Here is an 18,439-nt window from a genome sequence, read left to right as displayed (position 1 = left end):
TCAAGGGTAAAGGGAGTTTCATCCTAGAGGCTAGATTGGATGAACGGCAGAGGAAGGCTTGGATTCTCCCAGGGAAGAAAATTAGATTCAGTCGTAAGTCACACCAGCATGTCCAGAGCACGGCAGTGGACACACATCGCCGAGGATTTCTAAATGGCTAACCCCCTCCCCCATCCCATTCTGACCAAGGCACACAATAACCATCCCCACCCCTGCCCCTCACTTGATGATGAGGGTGGAGCCATTGAGCTCATGCACAAGGAAGGCCAGGACAGCAGCCTTCTGCTGGGGCGGCTGGGCTTGAAAAGGCTGGGTGCGCAGGCTGTCGCAGAGGGCTGGCTCCACTCCATACGCCATGAGGAAGCAGCGCAGGATCTCAGACGCATTGTCTCTTGTTAGTGGGATCTCGGACACCTTCTCCCCCAAGATCTTTAAGGACTGTTTGGAGGAGAGCATGATAGGAGTTAAGAGAAAAAGAGGAACAACTCAAGTTGGTGAATCTGGAGCAGGAAAATACAATAGAACTACGGGGTTAAGATAGGAAAAGAAGAAAAGAATGAAAGTTGATAGGACAGATGAGAGAAGGAAAAGGACAGGTGTAAAAGAAAAGGAGTAAATTAAAGGAAAATGAACAAAGTAAGCAGAGGGAGGTCAGAAAGAAAAAGAAATAGAAGAGAAAAAATATATGGAAAACAGAAACAGGAAGAAACTACAGATCTTCCTCCACTTGTCCCTGGAGAGAATGACGAGAGTCAGGACCTAAAACCTTAAAGCAGTGAGTAGAAGTAACCCAGGAGAAGACGCAATAAATTACCAGAAGGGCTAGCATGTAGTATACAGATCTTCCTCAACTTATGATGAGGTCATGTCCCAATAAATCTATCATAAATTGAAAATGTTGTAAGTTGAAAATGCACTTAGGGCTTCCCTGGTGGCGCAGTGGTTGAGAGTCCGCCTGCTGATGCAGGGGACACGGGTTCGTGCCCTGGTCTGGGAAGATCCCACATGCCGCGGAACGGCTGGGCCCGTGAGCCTTGGCTGCTGAGCCTGCGCGTCCGGAGCCCGTGCTCCGCAACGGGAGAGGCCACAGCAGTGAGAGGCCCGCGTACCGCAAATAAAAAAATTAAAAAAAAAAAAAGAAAATGCATTTAATACACCTAATCTACAGAACATGACAGCTTAGCCAACCCTACCTTAAGCACGCTCAGAACATTTAAATTAGCCTAGAGTTGGGCAAAATCATCTAATGCAAAGCCATTTTATAATAAAATGTCGACTATCTCATGTAATCTACTGAATACTGTACTGAAAGTGAGAAACAGAATGGCTGCATGGGTACAAAATGGTTGTAAGTGTATCAGTGAACACATGGCTGACTGGGAGGTGTGCCTTGCTGCTGCTGCCCAGCATCATGAGAGAGTATCGTACTGTGTTTCTCTAGCCCAGGAAAAGATCAAAATCAAAATGTGAAGTACAGTTTCCACTGAATGAGTATCACTTTTGAACCATTGTAAAGTCGAAAAATCATAAGTCAAACCACTGTAAATTGGAGACCATTTGTATATCTCCCTTCACTTGTCCTGATCATTTTGGGAAGGGGCTTTCACGTGTTTAACTTAAAGAGAAAGCAAAACCGAGAAAAGCACGGATTCCAGGCCCTCTGAACCCGCCCAGGAAAGGACCTCACCTGACAGTAGGAAGGCAAGCCAGGATCATAGAGCGCAGCTTTCAGGAGCCGCACCAGCAGATCTTGCACCTCGCCCAAGCTGTCGCCTTGACACAGGAGTCCCTCCTGCAGGACCCCCAGGCTAGGTACATCTTTGGCAGGGTCAAAGCCCAGCACCTTGCCGAAGCTGTGCAGGAACTCCACAATGGTCAAGCAGTCTGAGAAGGCCCCACTAGGCAGGATCAGACCAGGGATGCGTGAGAAGTCAGGCAGGGGCTGTAGAGATAAAAAGAGGTAGGGTGTTCTGTCAAACATATGGGAAGGCAACAGTCTGGATATCTAGGAGACTCTTCCTTTCACAGAAGTGTCTTCACAGATGGCCCCTCCAGGACCTGTTACTCTCCCCTCACTACCTGGTGGTCAGTCAGACACATGTCCTCTGTGGGCTTCTTCATCTCCTCCAAGATCATCTGCTGCCTCTGCCGCTCCTCCAAGCGCCTCTGTGTGGCCAGCGCTTTATCTGCTTTACAGGCTGGCTTGGCTTTGGCCACCTCCTCCTTTTCCTTCATTTTTACCTTCTCCTTCTTCTCCCTCTTGACTTTTTCCTTCAGTTTTTCCTGCTTTGTTTTTACTTTCTCCTTCTCAGCCTAGCCACCCAAGGGAGAGAGGAATCAAGAGTGCCATAAAGATTCAAGTCACCACCCTTTCCAGGTCCCCGTCCTCCCCACCTTACACCCAGAAACATGACTATAAAACGAGACCAACTCACACGTCTTGCAAAATCAGTTTGGTGACTTCAAAGTTATGCTTGTGGGTACATGCACCTACCTTCGATTTCTTCTTGGCCTCCTTCTGCTTTAAGCTCTTGGTCTCTTGTTTCCTCTTGCTCTTGGCCTGTAAACCATAAGGGAAGTCATTTCTCCTCAAACTCTGAAAGCATCACTGCTTTGACTAGCATTCAAAAACAGACAAGGGTACTGGGGAGGAGAGGTGAGACATGGGATGAAAGGTTGGCAATGGATCAATTCTCTCACCCTGGAGATGCTCATATTATTCCTGAATAAGCCCAATTCTCTAAATGGCGAGTGGCAGACGTGGGAGAAGGAAGAGAAGACAGAGCAGCTGTAGGAAAAGTTAACCTACTGTGTAATCTCTCTGATGTCCCTCACCTGCCCTTGGTTAGTAGTCTGACACTCTCCCCGTTGTACCTTCTGCTTCATCTTCTTCTTGATTTTACTCATCTTTGCTTTATCTTCCTCATTCAGTGTTTCTGTGAGGGCAGAAAGAAAAATGAAGAGTGAGGCAGGCAGGCCAATCTCCAGCATCCAGGGCAGCACATGCCTGTCACAAAGCTGGCCTCCGAAGCAGCTCCTTGAAGAATCCAAAAGTTTGTGGGGTTTTTTTGTTTTTTTTGTTTGTTTGTTTTAAGTATACATAAAATGTTGGAGACAAAATGTAGGAGAGGCACCTGCTATAGAGATAGCACAAAGAACTCAAATGGTATCTCCTGCCCAGAAGCACCAGCCCCTGGAACACTAGACTGCTTTAGAAGGGGTCCTAGAGGCCAAAACAGCAAAGTAGCCTTATAGCCTGTCTCTCCCCCAGGCTATCTGACAGATTGATTTTAGAACAAAGAAAGGAAACAGAAAAACTGCCAGGGAAAGCAGGTGGTCTTGAGTGGGAAGCACCAATTAAGCAAGAATGTGCCAGAAAGCAAGGGCCCAGATAATGGACACTTTAGCAGAATCATATCAAATTGACATAGCTATTGCGTATGCTCAGCTCCTATGTCTTCCTCTACTAAAAGGTCTGAATTTCTTCCTTTTTGGAAGACAATATTGAAGTGTGATTCTGCAAACAACAGTGTTTCAGAATTGGTGTTTTTGATATGGCAGTACCTATCCTATCTGGCATAGAGACAGTACCCCACATCTGTACAGCAACCCTCTAAGTCAGACAGGTACTACCTGCAGATGAACCACTATAGGCTTTTATTAAAATATAAGTGACTTGCTCCAGGTCATACAGTCAGAATCTGGCAGAGCTGGAACTCTGAATAGGAGACCGATGACTCCAAATTTTTTCAAATTTATACTGTATCAGGGCAAGTGCAATATTTACTGAAAAATTAGACATTTCCAATCTGTCCATTCCACTAAAACAGTGCCAATTATCTTTTGGATTCAGATGTGAATTCTGAACCTCCATGATGGTGGCAATGAGTAAGGTAAGAGTATATGTACGAGACAGCCAAAACCAGTAAGATAAGTAAGAAGCTGAAAGATGGAAAGAAAGGACATGAAAGCCCTCTCATAACTATTTTTGGGAACCGCTCGGGCTCCGCTAGTAAGAGAGTAACTCAGGAAAGAAGCTGGTTGTAAAAGAAGTACCACAAAAGTGCTGGGACCCTGATGCTGCTTTCCAGAGAGGGGAAGGTGATTCAGATTCATTTCTTCCAGATGTCAGTCACACTCCTGGGAAACCCAGGCATTAGCAATTCATCAACATTTCAGATACCTCAGAGAGTGAGCAGAATCCCCAATCGTACCTTGGGCCTCCAGTTTCTTTAGGAGGCGGTTGTCTGTCTTATTCAACAGCTCAGTGATTTTGACCTTGGGTGGCCGACCTCGGCCCCGTTTCACCTTGGGGACGTCCTTGGTCTTGGCCTTCTCAGTGTTTCGAGGTCGGCCCCGTTTCCCAGTAATTGCCTGAATCCTGGATGGGATCTCCTCTGCTGAGAGCTGTACCCACTGCAAGCCCTGAGGTAATAAGGAAGACTCTGTTGCAATGGGAGGGAGTCTGTGCAAGCCACCAGGCCCTCTGAACCATTCAATGCCCAAGAATCTCCAAACCCCATGAGAGGAAGCTGCAGCTTGTCCATCAACCCTTTCTCAGACACAAAAGCATATTTAACCCTTGGGTGTGCACCTCTGGTGTGTCTCTCTCTTCAAAGAAATCACCAACAGGCATACGGGGACTGAAGCTGAAGTGCTCACGGCGGACGTTGTGTACCACATTGCGGCTCAGGTACTGTGAGGAGGAGGTACAGTGGCATCAGTGAAGTTACAGCCCTACCACACCTTTGGCCAGCAATAGCACAAGCAGAACAAGCCCCAGAGCAGACAACGCCAGCCTGTTGCCACTGGGCCCAAAAAAGGAGTCTGTGCTTTCCTAAAAAAGTCCACGAAAGCTACATTACCTTGATCACTTCCGGGAACTGTTTCATCCTCTTCCCACAGGGGCCATAATACCAGGTCTCCCCCTGCCATCGGTGGCTGCCCTTCTTGATGCGCACCTCTCTCCGCCACCTGCCAGAGAAGCACACGGGCCCTGCCGCCAGGTCACACCCCTACCCACTCTCAAGCCACCCAGAAGCCAAGCCCAGTGAGCAGATGGCCCACCCCACACCTGTCTCACTAGAACTGCATGTAGATGCAGAGGTTCCTGAGATACAAGCTTGGCCAGAAGGCAGGCCTGGGCCACAAGCCCCTCAGCACCACAGGGGAAAGCAACACACCAAACTGCACAAGCCCAGAAAGACCTCCACCCCTCCCTTCACAAAGTCAGTGAGATGAGCAGCCAGAAACCCCCTCCCTAATGCCATTCAGGGCAAATTACTGGGTTTCCACTAAAGAGGATGAAAGACCTAAGAGAATAAAGGCAGAAGAGACAGAGGGTGGGGAGGCAAGCAGAAGAGTAAACTCACTGCTGACTCCATGAAATGACTCCGTAGAGGCCAGGGTTTAGTAAGGAACTCTGTGTTCTGAGCAACAGATTATGCTAAGACTAAGCCTTATCTTTCAAAACTTAAAGCAGAACTCAGACTTGGTGATCACAAGTAGCCTACAGGGGCGGAGGTGGGGAAGATCAGGAAGGCAGTTATTCCTATAAAGCCCTTGGTGTGCTGGCTTGTTCATTCTGGTCTCATACTGTTCCTGCCCTTAAAGTGCATTAAAAAAAAAAAAAAAAAAACCCAATTCATGGGGACTAAGCCACTCCCCATTCACTGCTATTCCTTCTTTAAGCATATAGGACAAGGTAACTCATTTGGACATCTGAACCCTAGACCCACCAGCTGAATTTGGAAAAGATAACAGCAGTAGCCCCTTGAGGAAAAAACTGAGTGGTCACAAAATGAGGAAAGAATGGGTGAGGGGAGGAAGACCATGCGAGGGGAAGAAAGGAAGCCTAAGAATCTCATGCCCAGAAACATTATCACTGCAGGTAACTATCCTTTAACCCATTCTTGTCTAGCCCATTCCTCCCCATCTCAGATGAGAGGAGCTCTCTTCCCTTTTTCCTAGAGTCATTCATTAAATGTGTCAAAGGTCGATGCATGTAGCAAACTAAAGCATTTACCCATGTTGGAGGGGAAGACGGACTTCTTCTGGGGTAGCAATACGTCTCCTCAGGACATCACCTTGGGGAGGAAGATAGGGGATACCCAAGTTAAGAGTTCAAGCAAAATACTGAGATGACAGGCCAGTGAGGAAGGGCTAAATGCCACGAGACAGAAACTTTTCCTGGAACCAGAATCTAGGCACTCACCACTACCAGAGGGAGTGACTCCTTCTCCAGTGATCTCTTCCAGGTCAGCAGTTGTCTCAAGGAAGCTGCTGACATTCTTATCTGCTGGGGAGGCTGCTGGGAAGACAGCTGCTGGGGAAGGTACGGGGGAGGCTTTTGGGGAGGTCATTGGGGAGGCCACTGGGGAGGCCGTCAAGGAGACTTCTGAGGAGACGGGTGGGAGGGCTGCTGAGGAAGTTGGAGAGACTGTTGGGAAGGCTGCCGGGGAGATGGCTGGGGAAATTTCTGGGGAGGCTGTTGGAGAGACTTCTGGAGAGATTTCCGGGGAGGCTGCTGGAGAAACCGCCAGGGAGACTGCTGGCGAGGCTGTTGGTGAGACCGCTGGCGAGGCTGCTGTACGGAGCTGAAGAGTGGATGACTGGTCAGGGGCTGGCTGGGTCAGAGATGGTGGGAAGTCTGAAGCCTGAGTCTCCATCTCTTCCTGTTCTGCATCACTGCCATTATTCAGGTCAAAGCTAGTATCTAGAATCCAAAGGGACAGGATGGCTAAAGGAAGAATGATCATATAAAACAAGAGAATCTACTCAGACAAACCTAGATGAAGCTAAACAAGGTTACTTCAAGGGCTTTCCCCTAGTGTTGGAAGAAGAGAAATAGCCTCTGGCTCTCTTCCCCACCATCCACGAAGGTTAAAGGGCAAAACTGCTGCTGTCACTGTGTGAAGAAATACCTTCCACCTGGAGCCAGTAAAGGCCTCTGGCCTCCTGTTCCCTGCAAACTCCAAGTCTCACCCCACAAGTTCCTTTGGGCACAGGGCAGAAGTCAGAGTGCCTTTTGAAGTCCCACCATACACTGTTCCATGGCCTCTTCAGCTCCCAGGAAGGTGCTCTCACAGATTTCCCACTCCTAAGGCCTGTTCTCTCACCTTTGCCCAGGTCAAGGACTTCCTCTGTCCTAGCTCTCCTCACTTACCTTGCAGAACAGACTCCCCAAGGACAGGTGGAGAGGTGGGGCTGGCAAAGATAGAGGCTGACGTTTGACTGTCATCTGCCAGGAGACTGAAGGCAGTGGCATTATTGAGGGAAGGACAATCGAGGGCAGAGATCACAGGGCTGTCCTCAAGAGGCAGCTTGTCCTCTGCACCCATCAGCTCCGTGTCATCTATACCATAGAGTCCTCCAGTCACTGGCTCTTCAGGGGTGGAAAAATCAGAAAGCAAGAGTTAAGAAATACTAGTCTGAATATATCCAGTTTTAGTTCCTATGGTGTGAAGCTTCCTTCTAATATTAGGGAAAGGCAAGGCAATGGTTTCTACCCACAGATCAACACAAAATTCTAGCATCTACCATAAAATAGGCCTTTCTTATATTTCAGCGGGGTAAAAGGTAATCGTTCAATGGCAAGTTAGTGAGAACCCAAATAGCCCATCTGTGTGGTAATAAGTCCCTATCCAGGGCTCTTGGCCAAAAGGAACACTGGGAGAGAACCTGGGAAATGAACCAATTCAGCTCAGAGTGCAGTTGGCCCAGTCAGGCCTGTGGCATGAAACTGTGGTCTGCACAGGATCATCTAGAGACCCCAGTGCCCCAGATTCCCAAATACTTTCCCTGGCTTACTAACTCTTCCAGGTGGTATAAGCTGGCTACCCTCTGCATGGATATGTTGAAGGGAGCCAATCTCCAAGCCTACCCGGTGCCAAAGTGTTGAAGGGCTCCAGAGAGACTTCACTGAGGATTGGAGTGTCTTCCAGTTGATCAGGAAGATGTGAAGGATCATCTAAGCAGCTCACTGTGGGATCAGGGACCAAGACTGAGACCTCTTGGTGTAATGATTCCACAGAAGGGACAGAGCCGTTGTAACCACACATCTTTAGTTCTAGGAAATCCCAGGAGAGGGCAAAAGTCAAAATCAGTGCCGTCAACGGGTTCAGTTAGCTATTAGTGGCAATCTTTGCTAGAGGGATGGATGTTCATTCTTTCAACATTTATGGGTCCCAGTTCTATGTTGGGTACCGATCATACCGAGTACTTTTGAGTATGCAAAGATGTGCGAGGAAGATCCTGCAGCAGGTAAAGAGGGGAAAGAAGAGTGGGGTCTGAGACAAGAACCCCATCATGTTCTCGGCTGTTTCCCCCATCCAGTTAAACAGAGAAAACATCCTGTGATTTTACAGGGTGGTCACCCTTATATTTGGAATCAATAGCAAGCTAAGCATTTATCTATTCTGAGGGAAAGATGAGAGGGACTGCACATGTACCTATGCTAACAACAACAAACAAGAAAGGAAACTGTGGGGGCTTCCCTGGTGGCGCAGTGGTTGAGAGTCCGCCTGCCAATGCAGGGTACACGGGTTCGTGCCCCGGTCCGGGAGGATCCCACATGCCGCGGAGCGGCTGGGCCCGTGAGCCATGGCCGCTGGGCCTGCGCGTCCGGAGCCTGTGCTCCGCATCGGGAGAGGCCAAAACAGTGAGAGGCCCGCGTACCGCAAAAAAAAAAAAAAAAAGAAAGGAAACTGTGAGTAGACAAGCAATGGTGTGCTCTGCCTGTTCCTTCCCTCCTGCACGTGCCAATCACGACTTAGGGCTCAGCCCACTTTAGCCGCCAGTCTGGCCCTGCCACAGTCCAATCAAATTGGCCTCTTTGCCTCCTGCTGATGCCCCACCCCCTTCCTATAACTTAGAAGAAGGCTTTCTTGTCGCAGGGTGTCTGCTGGGGCTGTCCCGGGCTCGCCCACCTGCCCTCTCCAGGCCGGCAGCTCTGCAGGAGCTGAAATAATTTCCACTCCCGCTCGAGCTGCTGCTGCTGCCACAAAGACACCAGCCACTTGGCTCTGCTAATCACCAACATGCAAATCAGCCTCCACTGCAGAGAGCTGGAAAGACAAGTTTTCCTCACCTCAAAAAGCCACTGCGCCCCCCAGAGCCCCAGTTTCCCTCCCCCAGCCCAGCTCCCAGACCCCCAGTTCTACCTGGCTGCTCCTCCTCCAGCTCCAGGCTGCCCACCAAGCCGGCGCCGTTCTCCGCCACAGCCACAGCGGAAGTCAGCGCCTTCTCTGCTGCCTCAGCAGGATGGATACCACTGCCCACCTCCTGGGAGGGTGCAAAGGTCTGGACGCTGGATGCCAACATAGGAGAAGTCTGTGGGGAGGTGAAAAAACTAGGGGGTCCATTGGGCATCACCTCAAAATTCTGGTCAGGAAAGGAATCATATAGTTCCTGTGAATCGAAGTTAAGCCCCATGGGACTCTGGGTACCGTTGGCCCAGAACTCTTGGCTCCCAGCCCGAAGGTTAGTGTTGTGACTTGGGGATGAAGGTTGCCGGCTGCCCCCAAGGATGCCGTTGAGTGGGTACTGTCCCCCCGAGAACTGGGAGAGAAGGGGTGGGTCCTTGAGGTTGCTGCCAGGATTGGCAGGTGGGTACTGTGAGTAGTTCCAGAGACAGTCATAGGCCACGTTGGGGTGATGGAGGTGTGAGGTGCTGGAGGAGTGGGGAGCAGAGTTCAAAATCCCTGAAGTAGTGTGAGATACAGTAGATAAGCCATTAACATTCACATCCCCATTCAAACCTGGCAGAGAAGGAGGGAAAAGGGTCAGTTACAGCTATGTATGCGAGCAACACTATAAATTCTACTCAAGGAACAGCACTGACTAGAAAAAGGGAAGGTGAAGGGGTGGGGGATTCCCCCTCTACTGTATTTATAGTTTTTTGGTCTCCAGGGAACACCAAACCCAGATGCTCCTGGGTGGAAGCTTAGCAATTGCTGCTGAGGCTGCTGAGTAGGGGGCTGGGGAACTCTCCCAGCCTACCACAAGAGCAACCAGCAGAGAGCTGGCTGCTCTTGATGCTCAGGGCTTTTCAAATTTTTTTTTTTTAATGAAACTGTTCGCAGACGCCCTACAGTGACTTGCATTCTTCCCCACCCTCATTCCCTGGAGGAATTCTTCCCTTGGAGTGGCATGACTGAACTCTCTGCCCCCCCACCCCCCGCCGCCTTCCCCAGTGCCTGTTTGCCCCACAGTGGCACCAGAAGGGACAGCCTCCACCTCACTGGCACATGCAGATCCAGCACTTTGTGCTGGGCTAAGAATAGAATTTGCAGTCACCACAGCAGAAAGATACCCAGCTCGGAAGGCTGGGCTTGGCCCCTCCCCATAGGCACTGGAGGGGAATACGCCGGGGGCGGGGTGGGGGGGGTGGGGAGACTCTGCACGAGCAGTATGCAGACTTCAGTTCTCAACACCAATGGCAACCTCTGGATTGGAGAGCAATCAAATAAAAGGAACCAAAATACTAAGGAAGCTTCAGGGGACGTGGTGGGGAGCAGTCCTCCAGCGAAATAAGGGAGTTTCTATCTATCTGCAACACCCTTGTGAAAGGCAGGAGGGAGTGGTGGTTAAGTATAAGCCTGTGGCAGTATTTTTCTGCTACAAAAGGAAGGAGGCAAGCATTGGTGCCTCACTCTGCTTCCAAGCATAAAGTACCTGAAACCAAGGCAAGATTAGAGAGGTACTTGGCAGGGCCATGGTACAGAGCAACTGATAAGCCAAATCCAGAAAAAGCCCTGATCCTGGCAGCAACACTTCCGTCTGGAATTATAGATGTTTCTCTCTGGGGAACTAGGTAAGAATTAAAACTCTCCCTGTCCCTATCTTCTATCCACAAGGACAGGAGGTGGCACAAGCACTTCAAGCATCTGCTCTCTTCTCTGCTGCACAAACTAAAAGGCAAACACATCCCAACCTTCACCGAACTCCTCCACCCCCAGTCCTAAGGGAGGGCTACTCCAGCCTCTAAAAACAGCTTCTCAGAGGGCTGGCCCTTTATCTCTTTCTCACGGGTCCAACCTGGTTATCAGAAGCAGCAGCCAGGGAACAGGGCTGACAGAAGAGCAAGCTAAGATGAAAAGGCCAGTATGTTTTTCTAATCCCTTCCAGCCTTAAAATGAAAATGCGTGTTGTTTCCATAAACCCCTAGAACTTGTTCTTAGAAGTTTGACTTCTCTCCAGCAGCTGGAGTTCTGAGGATTCACTTCTTCCCTTCCCACCTGGCATAAAAGAGAGCTGTTGTGAAGTAGCTAGTCCAGAGCCAAACCTTATCCCATCAACCTGCTCTAAAGGAGCGATGCCCACTCCCTCCCAGGCCATGTGGCCCTCACACTCACTTTTCCCTTGCTGGGGGAAGTTCATGGGAGACCCGTTAGTGTAGAGCCCCTCCCCTGAGGAGGGAGAGGGTTTCAGTCCTGAGGCAGCAGGTGCAGGGGGAAGGCCAGTAAAGTTAAAATGGTCGTTTGCCTCCATTTCTGTAGGACGGGAGAGAGAGGGGAAAAAAAATACTGGCGGTTAAACAAGGTTATGTCACCTGGAATCTTCTAGAGGGAATGCCCCCTCCCCTCCCTCTACTTTACTTACCCTTCTCCTACCCAGGTACTGGATTGGGAGGGAGGGGAGTTGTTGGGGGAGTGGGGAAGGAGAGAAGAGAAGAGGAAGTGGAAATATACTCCTAACCTGGGCAATGACCTTATAGAAACAGTGTTTTAAAAAGTCAGAATTGTAGAGATAAAAAGAGTTAGGAAGAAAACCAAGATACACACCTAGAGGAGTCTTCCCCCTGTATAAGCCCCACCCTCTTAACTCCCAGCCCAGGTTACCCCTCTATGTTAGATATTAGCCCTCAACTGCAACATTTAACATTCTCCATCCTTCCCGCCCGCCCCCACCCCCCGCCCCGCCAAGGTAAGGCCAGAGTCCCACTCTCAGGGTATACAGAAGGTTCTCAAAGCCGTCTTTTTGACAGAAAAGCATGGACCTGTTGGCAGAAAAAGCATGTTTAATACATATACTGTTTTATTATTATAGTTGAGTTAAGCAATTACCACGTTATCCTATCCATAGCCCTAGACATCTGAAGAAGATAGTATTGTTAACTGAGTAAAGGAATTTGAAAAGAATACATTTCAGGAAAGGTGACCATAATAGCAAAAGTCAAATCATCCAGTAACACGTCTACTCCTTTTTCATGGGAAATACCATGCTCTCTAAGAACATAGCTCACAAAAGTGTCAGAGCTGGAAAACTGATTCAATAAGAGAGTGTCCCAAGGAACAGTATTCTGTTATGTCTACTGTGATTACTTCCCCATGTTTTGGTTTTGTGGCTTAAATGTAAATGGTCACTGAGAGAATAGCTAGGTACTTAAAGTTGTAAAGTGCAGTGGCTCACTGGGGAGTAGTATGGTCAAAAAGCTCTTTACCCTCTCCTGAATATGATGAGGTGATATACTACTAGGAATGATGATGAGAATAAATTTACCTTCGATAGAGCAAAGAGAAGAAGGAAGAAGACAGAAAGCAGAAGCTAGAATTACTGGCAAAGTCTGATACATCAATCAGATACTTATGATGTACTAGAGCACACTAATTTGTTATGTGAGAGACATGATCTGTCTTGATACAGAAAAAGCAACTCCTTTGGTTACCACAGAAGAGTAAAGGACAGAAGAGTTCAGGTATTAAGATTTCTTTATCAAGCTCCCAAGATGAGATAATAAGCAGACCTAGGTGATGTTTTAAATAACCTCTTTAAAAAACAAACAAACTATAAGTAAAGCTTTTAAAAGGATGAATAAATCAGTTAAGAACACATAAGACCACTGCCCAAGGTTTGCAAGAATCATATTCTTGAACATGCTAGATAATGCAAATTAGCCACCATTAGGTGAATCTAACATAATTCTGAGCATGAAATATAAACCCTGTACAGTATATGGCATGATAGCTATAAGATTTGCCATGCTTGGGACTTCCCTGGTGGCAGTGGTTAAGAATCCACCTGCCAGTGCATGGGACACAGGTTTGATACCTGGTCCGGGAAGATCCCACCATGCCGCGGAGCAACTAAGCCCATGCGCTCTAGAGCCCGTGCTCCACAACAAGAGAAGCCACCGCAATGAGAAGTCTGCGCACTGCAAGGAACAGTACACCACCCCCCCGCCCCGCTCGCAACTACAGAAAGCCCATGTGCAGCAACAAAGACCCAACGCAGTCAAAAATAAATAAATATAAAAAATTAAAAAAGATTTTCCATGCTTAATACCATAATTGTCTCTACCTTTATCAATTTTAACTGGAATTTAAAAAATAAAAGCAGGGGCTTCCCTGGTGGCCCAGTGGTTAAAGAATCTGCCTGCCAGTGTAGGGGACATGGGTTCGAGCCCTGGTCCAGGAAGATCCCACATGCTGTGGAGCAACTAAGCCCGTGCACCACAACTACTGAGCCTGCGTGCCACAGCTACTGAAGCCCACGCAGCTAGAGCCCGTGCTCCACACAAGAGAAGCCACTGCAATGAGAAGGACGTGTGCCGCAAGAAAGGGTAGCCCCTGCTCGCCACAAGAGAAAGCCCGAGTGCAGCAAAGAAGACCCAACGCAGCCAAAAATAAATAAGTAAAGTAAATAAATTAAAATAAATAAATAAATAAATAAATAATAAAAGCGATTTGCATTTTGTCAATTTAAGGGGGGAAAAGTTTTTAGGATAAACTCATTTCCCATACAGGATTTCCCATCTTCACTCTAAAATAAGCAGCAGACCCAGACTTGCTATGCATCAATGAAGAAACTCGGTCTCTACAGAAGACCTCAGGGGCCCCCAGGATTTCCTTATAGTTAAAGACCATCCTCAGCACTAAGGGATCTGAAAAATAAGCATCATGAGATTAGTGACCCTTCCAAAATGAAAGACACCAAGGTGGAAAGTTCATTCCCTATACTCTAGGTTAGGTTCCTTCCAAAGCTTACATCACAGGGAGGACTTCCCTGGAGGTCCAGTGGTTAAGATTTCACCTTCCAATGCATGAGGTGCGAGTTCGATCCCTGCTGGGGGAGCTAAGATCCCACTTGCCTCTCGGCCAAAAAACCAAAATATAAAACAGGAGCAGGGCTTCCCTGGTGGCGCAGTGGTTGAGAGTCCGCCTGCCGATGCAGGGGACACGGGTTCGTGCCCCGGTCTGGGAAGATCCCACATGCCGCGGAGCAGCTGGGCCCGTGAGCCATGGCTGTTGAGCCTGTGCGTCCGGAGCCTGTGCTCCGCAACGGGAGAGGCCACAACAGTGAGAGGCCCATGTAACGCAAAAAAAAAAACAAAACAGGAGCAGTACTGTAACAAACTCAATAAAGACTTTAAAAATGGTCCACATCAAAAAAAAAAATCTTTAAAAAACAAAACAAAACAAAGTTTACATCACAGGGAATTCCCTGGCAGGCCAGTGGTTAGGACTTGGTGCTTTCGCTGCCAGGGCCCAGGTTCGATCCCTGGTGGGGAAACTACATGCCGCCAAAAAAAAAAAAAAAAAAAAAAAAAAAGAGGACATTCAGGGATTCATTTCGCAAGTCTAGAAATGCTACGCCTGGAGAGCCAATCTCATCTGATCCCCACATCTCCTCTCCCCCAGTTTTATGCACAGCCACACCTCTGCTGTGCGCTGGACTATATTCTCCCACTCAATGATAGGCCACAGTTCGTTTTTCCTTTTTCTGTTTGAATCCATGAGGAAACTAGTGACCTTCTCATCTCTGCTACTCTGGAACAGCATAGCATCTCCTGTCTCATAAATTACATACTAATAAGCATAAATGGATGGCTTACAGAAATTAGATAAGTAAAAGGAATGGGAAGTTATCTAGTGCCTGAGGTCTGTTTCCCCAGGAGCCTCTACGGAGGGGTCATCAGGACCACAATCATTTCATTTATTAGAAGCTCCCTAGAGGGACTTCCCTGGTGGCGCAGTGGTTAAGAATCCGCCTGCGAATGCAGGGGACACGAGTTCAATCCCTGGACCGGGAAGATCCCACATGCTGTGGAGCAACTAAGCCCGTGCGCCACAACTACTGAGCCTGTGCTCTAGAGCCCGTGAGCCACAACTACTGAAGCCCACGTGCCACAACTACTGAAGCCTGCATGCCTAGAGCCCGTGCTCCACAAGAGAAGCCACCGCAGTGAGAAGCCCACGCACTGCAATGAAGAGTAGCCCCCGCTCACCACAACTAGAGAAAGCCCGCGCAGCAACGAAGACCCAACACAGCCAAAAATAAAATAAATAAATAAATTTAAAATTAAAAAAAAAAAAAAAAAAGAAGCTTCCTAGAAACATAAAATACTCTGTGCTGTGCAGTGAGATCAGTGCAACAACAGTGAGCTCTAGGTGCAAATCCCAGCTCTACTACCACTAGCTGTGTGACCCTGAACAAGTTACTTAATGTTGCTGAGCCTCTACTTCATCATTAGTAAAAATTTTAGTACTCACCTCCAGGGCTTGTGAGGATTAAATAAGAAAATCTATATAAAGGACCTGGCACAGCATCTGTCACCCAGCAAGCACTCAATAAATTTGAGCTATTATTATTAGACAAAAAAGAGTAAAAACTATTTTTTGTTTTTAGTTTTTAAAAAGATAATCATGTCCAAAGGATCAAAATATAATTTAAAACCATTACTATTTTTACTAGCATGGGAGATACTACAAAACCAGGGATGATCCTCCCAGCCAGACTTCCTTGTATGCAACTAGACTCTTGATTTCAAGAGAAGTTTTGCATGTGGAATCTTAGTTCCCGGATCAGGGATCGAACCCAAGCCCCCTGCATTGGTAGCAAGGAGTCTTAACCATTGGATGTCTAGGGAAGTCCCTACACTCTTGATTTCAGATGTCACTTAAATATGGGATCACATTATAGGAACACAAAGAAAATGTGGGCAGCTCCTCTCAGCAATAAAACCAGGGTTATTTTATTTTAACCTTCCTACCCAAGATGCTTTTCACAATAAAGCCTGAAGGTAAATTATGTCTTCCCATCTAGAGCTAGTAAGAACAGTAAAGCAAAGGAGAGTGTCTCCCTTTGAACTAATGGGATTTTGGCCAAATGAAAAGAGAAATCAGTCAGTGCCCAACCCCCAGAATAGTAGACAGCTCTCCTGACCAGGAAGTACAATCAGGCCAGCACCCAGCCCAGTCCCAGTAGTATGTAAATGGATCTCTTAAGGACCTCTAAGCTTCATTTATAAGAGTTAAGGGACATTGCCCCTTAAGCTTGAGGCAGTAAAGCTCTTGCCACATGGCCAAATAGGCTGCTCTTTCTCTCAGTTGCTATTGAAGAGTTACTATTCTGTGGACATGTGACATGGTTTTGACAGAAAAGGGCTGACAATGCACAGTGTTGAAATAAATGTTACAAATTTCAACACTGTTGCAGGTGCCCTGACCAACCCTAACACTCAGACCTCTGAGGCTATCCCCAGAAAGACAAGACACATTAACACCATCTAGCTGGACACTTGAGCAGTCCCTGCAGCTCCTTGGTTCATTCTTCCCATATAGAATACTAAAATTCCACAAATAGAGAGGTTTCTAATTTTGTGGGGTGGGGAGAGATTTCAAATGTCTATCTTTACTAAACAGTGAATGTAAATCTTGCAGTAGAGTAAATAAATCATACTACTACATTTTAGATTTGTAATTGTGAATGTTATGAAGGATACTTCTGAACTCTACACATCTCTGGAATCATCCACCATACTCTAATACAGTGGTTCCCACCCAGGGTGATTCTGCCCCCAGGGGACATTTAGTTATTTAGAAAGGTAGATGCTACTGGCATTTAGGAAATCAAAGCTGGGGATGCTCCTAATCTTGTAATACACGAGACAGCCCACTACAACAAAGGATTATTTGGTTCTTGCTCAATCAAGAGCAAGGTTGAAAACCCTGCTCTACCACAAAAGCTGCTTCATTTCCCATTTCTACGCCATACCCTGGGGAAGATCCCAAAGTTTTCACTACTCCCAATTCCTGATGCTGCAAACAAGCATGCCTTCACTTTCAAATCTAAAAACTCCTTCCTGGCTAAGCTGTCTTCCTCCACCAAAAGAGTTCCAAGTGCCAAGCCACAAAATCAACATGCCTTCTTCCCCAGTAAGGACAGCCCATTCAGACAGCCCTGGTAACAATCTTCCCTTGGAACCCAGACTCAGACTACAGCCATACTGACTGAGGCTCATTCTCTCAAAATGTCCTTTCCTTAATTAACCCCCTTTTCCTAGTCAGGACAGTGAGGCAGAAGGAAGATGATGTAAGAAGGAAGGTTATTATCCTAAGGGAGGCTACTCAAAGACAACTGCCATGTCCAGGCTGCACAGAAGAACACAAATATGATTGTTCTTTGTCCTTATTTCTTCTATACTATGTAGGTTCTACAGCATCAACCAGAAATTAAGTTCTACCATTATATCTCCAGCACTTAATTTAGTGCTAAGTACATTAAAAAAATGAAAGGAAATACTCGTTGAACTCATAGATTGAGTAAATGAATGAGTAAATCTGTCTTTTCTGTCACTACCAACTTATTCATCCAATAAAGTTTGTGATTTTTGCTCCCACTATTCTCAAGAGAACCAAAAAATTCAGCTTCATTCTTCACAGAGATAATTTCTAGAGGGAAGAAAGGCCCCAAATCTTGACATTTTAGACAGATGTCTCATGCAGAAAATAAGGCCTGGAAACAGGGAAGCATGATTTAACTGAACACTCAAGGTATATAGCAGGTTTTAAAGTACTTGGTGACTTTATAAAGGAACCATACACTAACAATCTAGGCTAGGTTTTCTGCCACAGCTCTGGTCACTTCACTGTCAGAGGACTGGAAATGCCTTTAAATTACAGGACACTAAAAACCACACTCCAGAGGTTGTAACAAGGTTATTTCCCTTTCAAGCTCTGACTGTTTCTCAGAATTTCAGCTCTAACAGTTAATGACTTCACCCCTTCCTTTAAAAATCTATCCCCCTCCCCCCTAAAAAAAAACTGAGCTGAGAAGGCAGGTTATACAGTGCCCAAGCCCAAGAGACCAAAAGTAGCAGTACCACTTGTCTCTTAAGAACCCTCACGGTTTTTGTTTTTTTCTGGCCGCACCTCGCAGCTTGTGGGATTTTAGTTCCCCGACCAGGGATCAAACCCAGGGCCTTGGCAGTGAGAACGTGGAGTCCTAACCACTGGGCCGCCTGGGAATTCCCAAGAACCCTCATGCTTTAGTTTTTAATGAAACTAAACTTTGCTAAACTGTTTGGTAATATTTTCATTATGTAAAATTCCCCTTTAATTATTCTCTTTAACTAGGAGAAGGACAGAACACCACGTAACGATAACACAATGCTACTTCTACTGCCAGTGACCCAATCCAAGAACAATCTCCAGGACTC

At 47.2% G+C, this 18,439-nt stretch overlaps 1 protein-coding gene across 5 annotated transcripts in view; it reads right to left on the bottom strand.

Annotated features, from left to right (window-relative positions):
* The window catches only part of BAZ2A (bromodomain adjacent to zinc finger domain 2A), a 34,965-nt gene that overhangs the window by 7,901 nt on the left and 8,625 nt on the right, over window positions 1-18,439 (bottom strand). For 3 of the 5 annotated variants that reach the window (XM_081250001.1, XM_081249997.1, XM_081249998.1), the window contains 14 exons: window positions 11,355-11,492; window positions 9,162-9,758; window positions 7,883-8,068; window positions 7,166-7,384; window positions 6,215-6,715; window positions 6,026-6,086; window positions 4,866-4,974; window positions 4,595-4,696; window positions 4,215-4,425; window positions 2,836-2,936; window positions 2,495-2,560; window positions 2,080-2,313; window positions 1,688-1,942; window positions 224-438 (listed from right to left, as the gene is read on the bottom strand). In XM_081250001.1, coding sequence (XP_081106127.1) covers window positions 224-438; window positions 1,688-1,942; window positions 2,080-2,313; window positions 2,495-2,560; window positions 2,836-2,936; window positions 4,215-4,425; window positions 4,595-4,696; window positions 4,866-4,974; window positions 6,026-6,086; window positions 6,215-6,715; window positions 7,166-7,384; window positions 7,883-8,068; window positions 9,162-9,758; window positions 11,355-11,490 — 2,993 coding nt within the window. In that variant the 5' untranslated portion in view covers window positions 11,491-11,492. The remainder of the gene's footprint in view (window positions 1-223; window positions 439-1,687; window positions 1,943-2,079; window positions 2,314-2,494; window positions 2,561-2,835; window positions 2,937-4,214; window positions 4,426-4,594; window positions 4,697-4,865; window positions 4,975-6,025; window positions 6,087-6,214; window positions 6,716-7,165; window positions 7,385-7,882; window positions 8,069-9,161; window positions 9,759-11,354; window positions 11,493-18,439) is intronic. The other 2 variants (XM_081249999.1, XM_081250000.1) reach the window with 2 other exon arrangements.

The sequence above is a fragment of the Mesoplodon bidens genome, assembly GCF_964165515.1.
Source record: "Mesoplodon bidens genome assembly, chromosome: 11".
Classification (NCBI taxonomy): domain Eukaryota; kingdom Metazoa; phylum Chordata; class Mammalia; order Artiodactyla; family Ziphiidae; genus Mesoplodon; species Mesoplodon bidens.
Note: the sequence above shows the minus strand (reverse complement) of the source record. Positions and strands in the feature narration are given on the sequence as shown.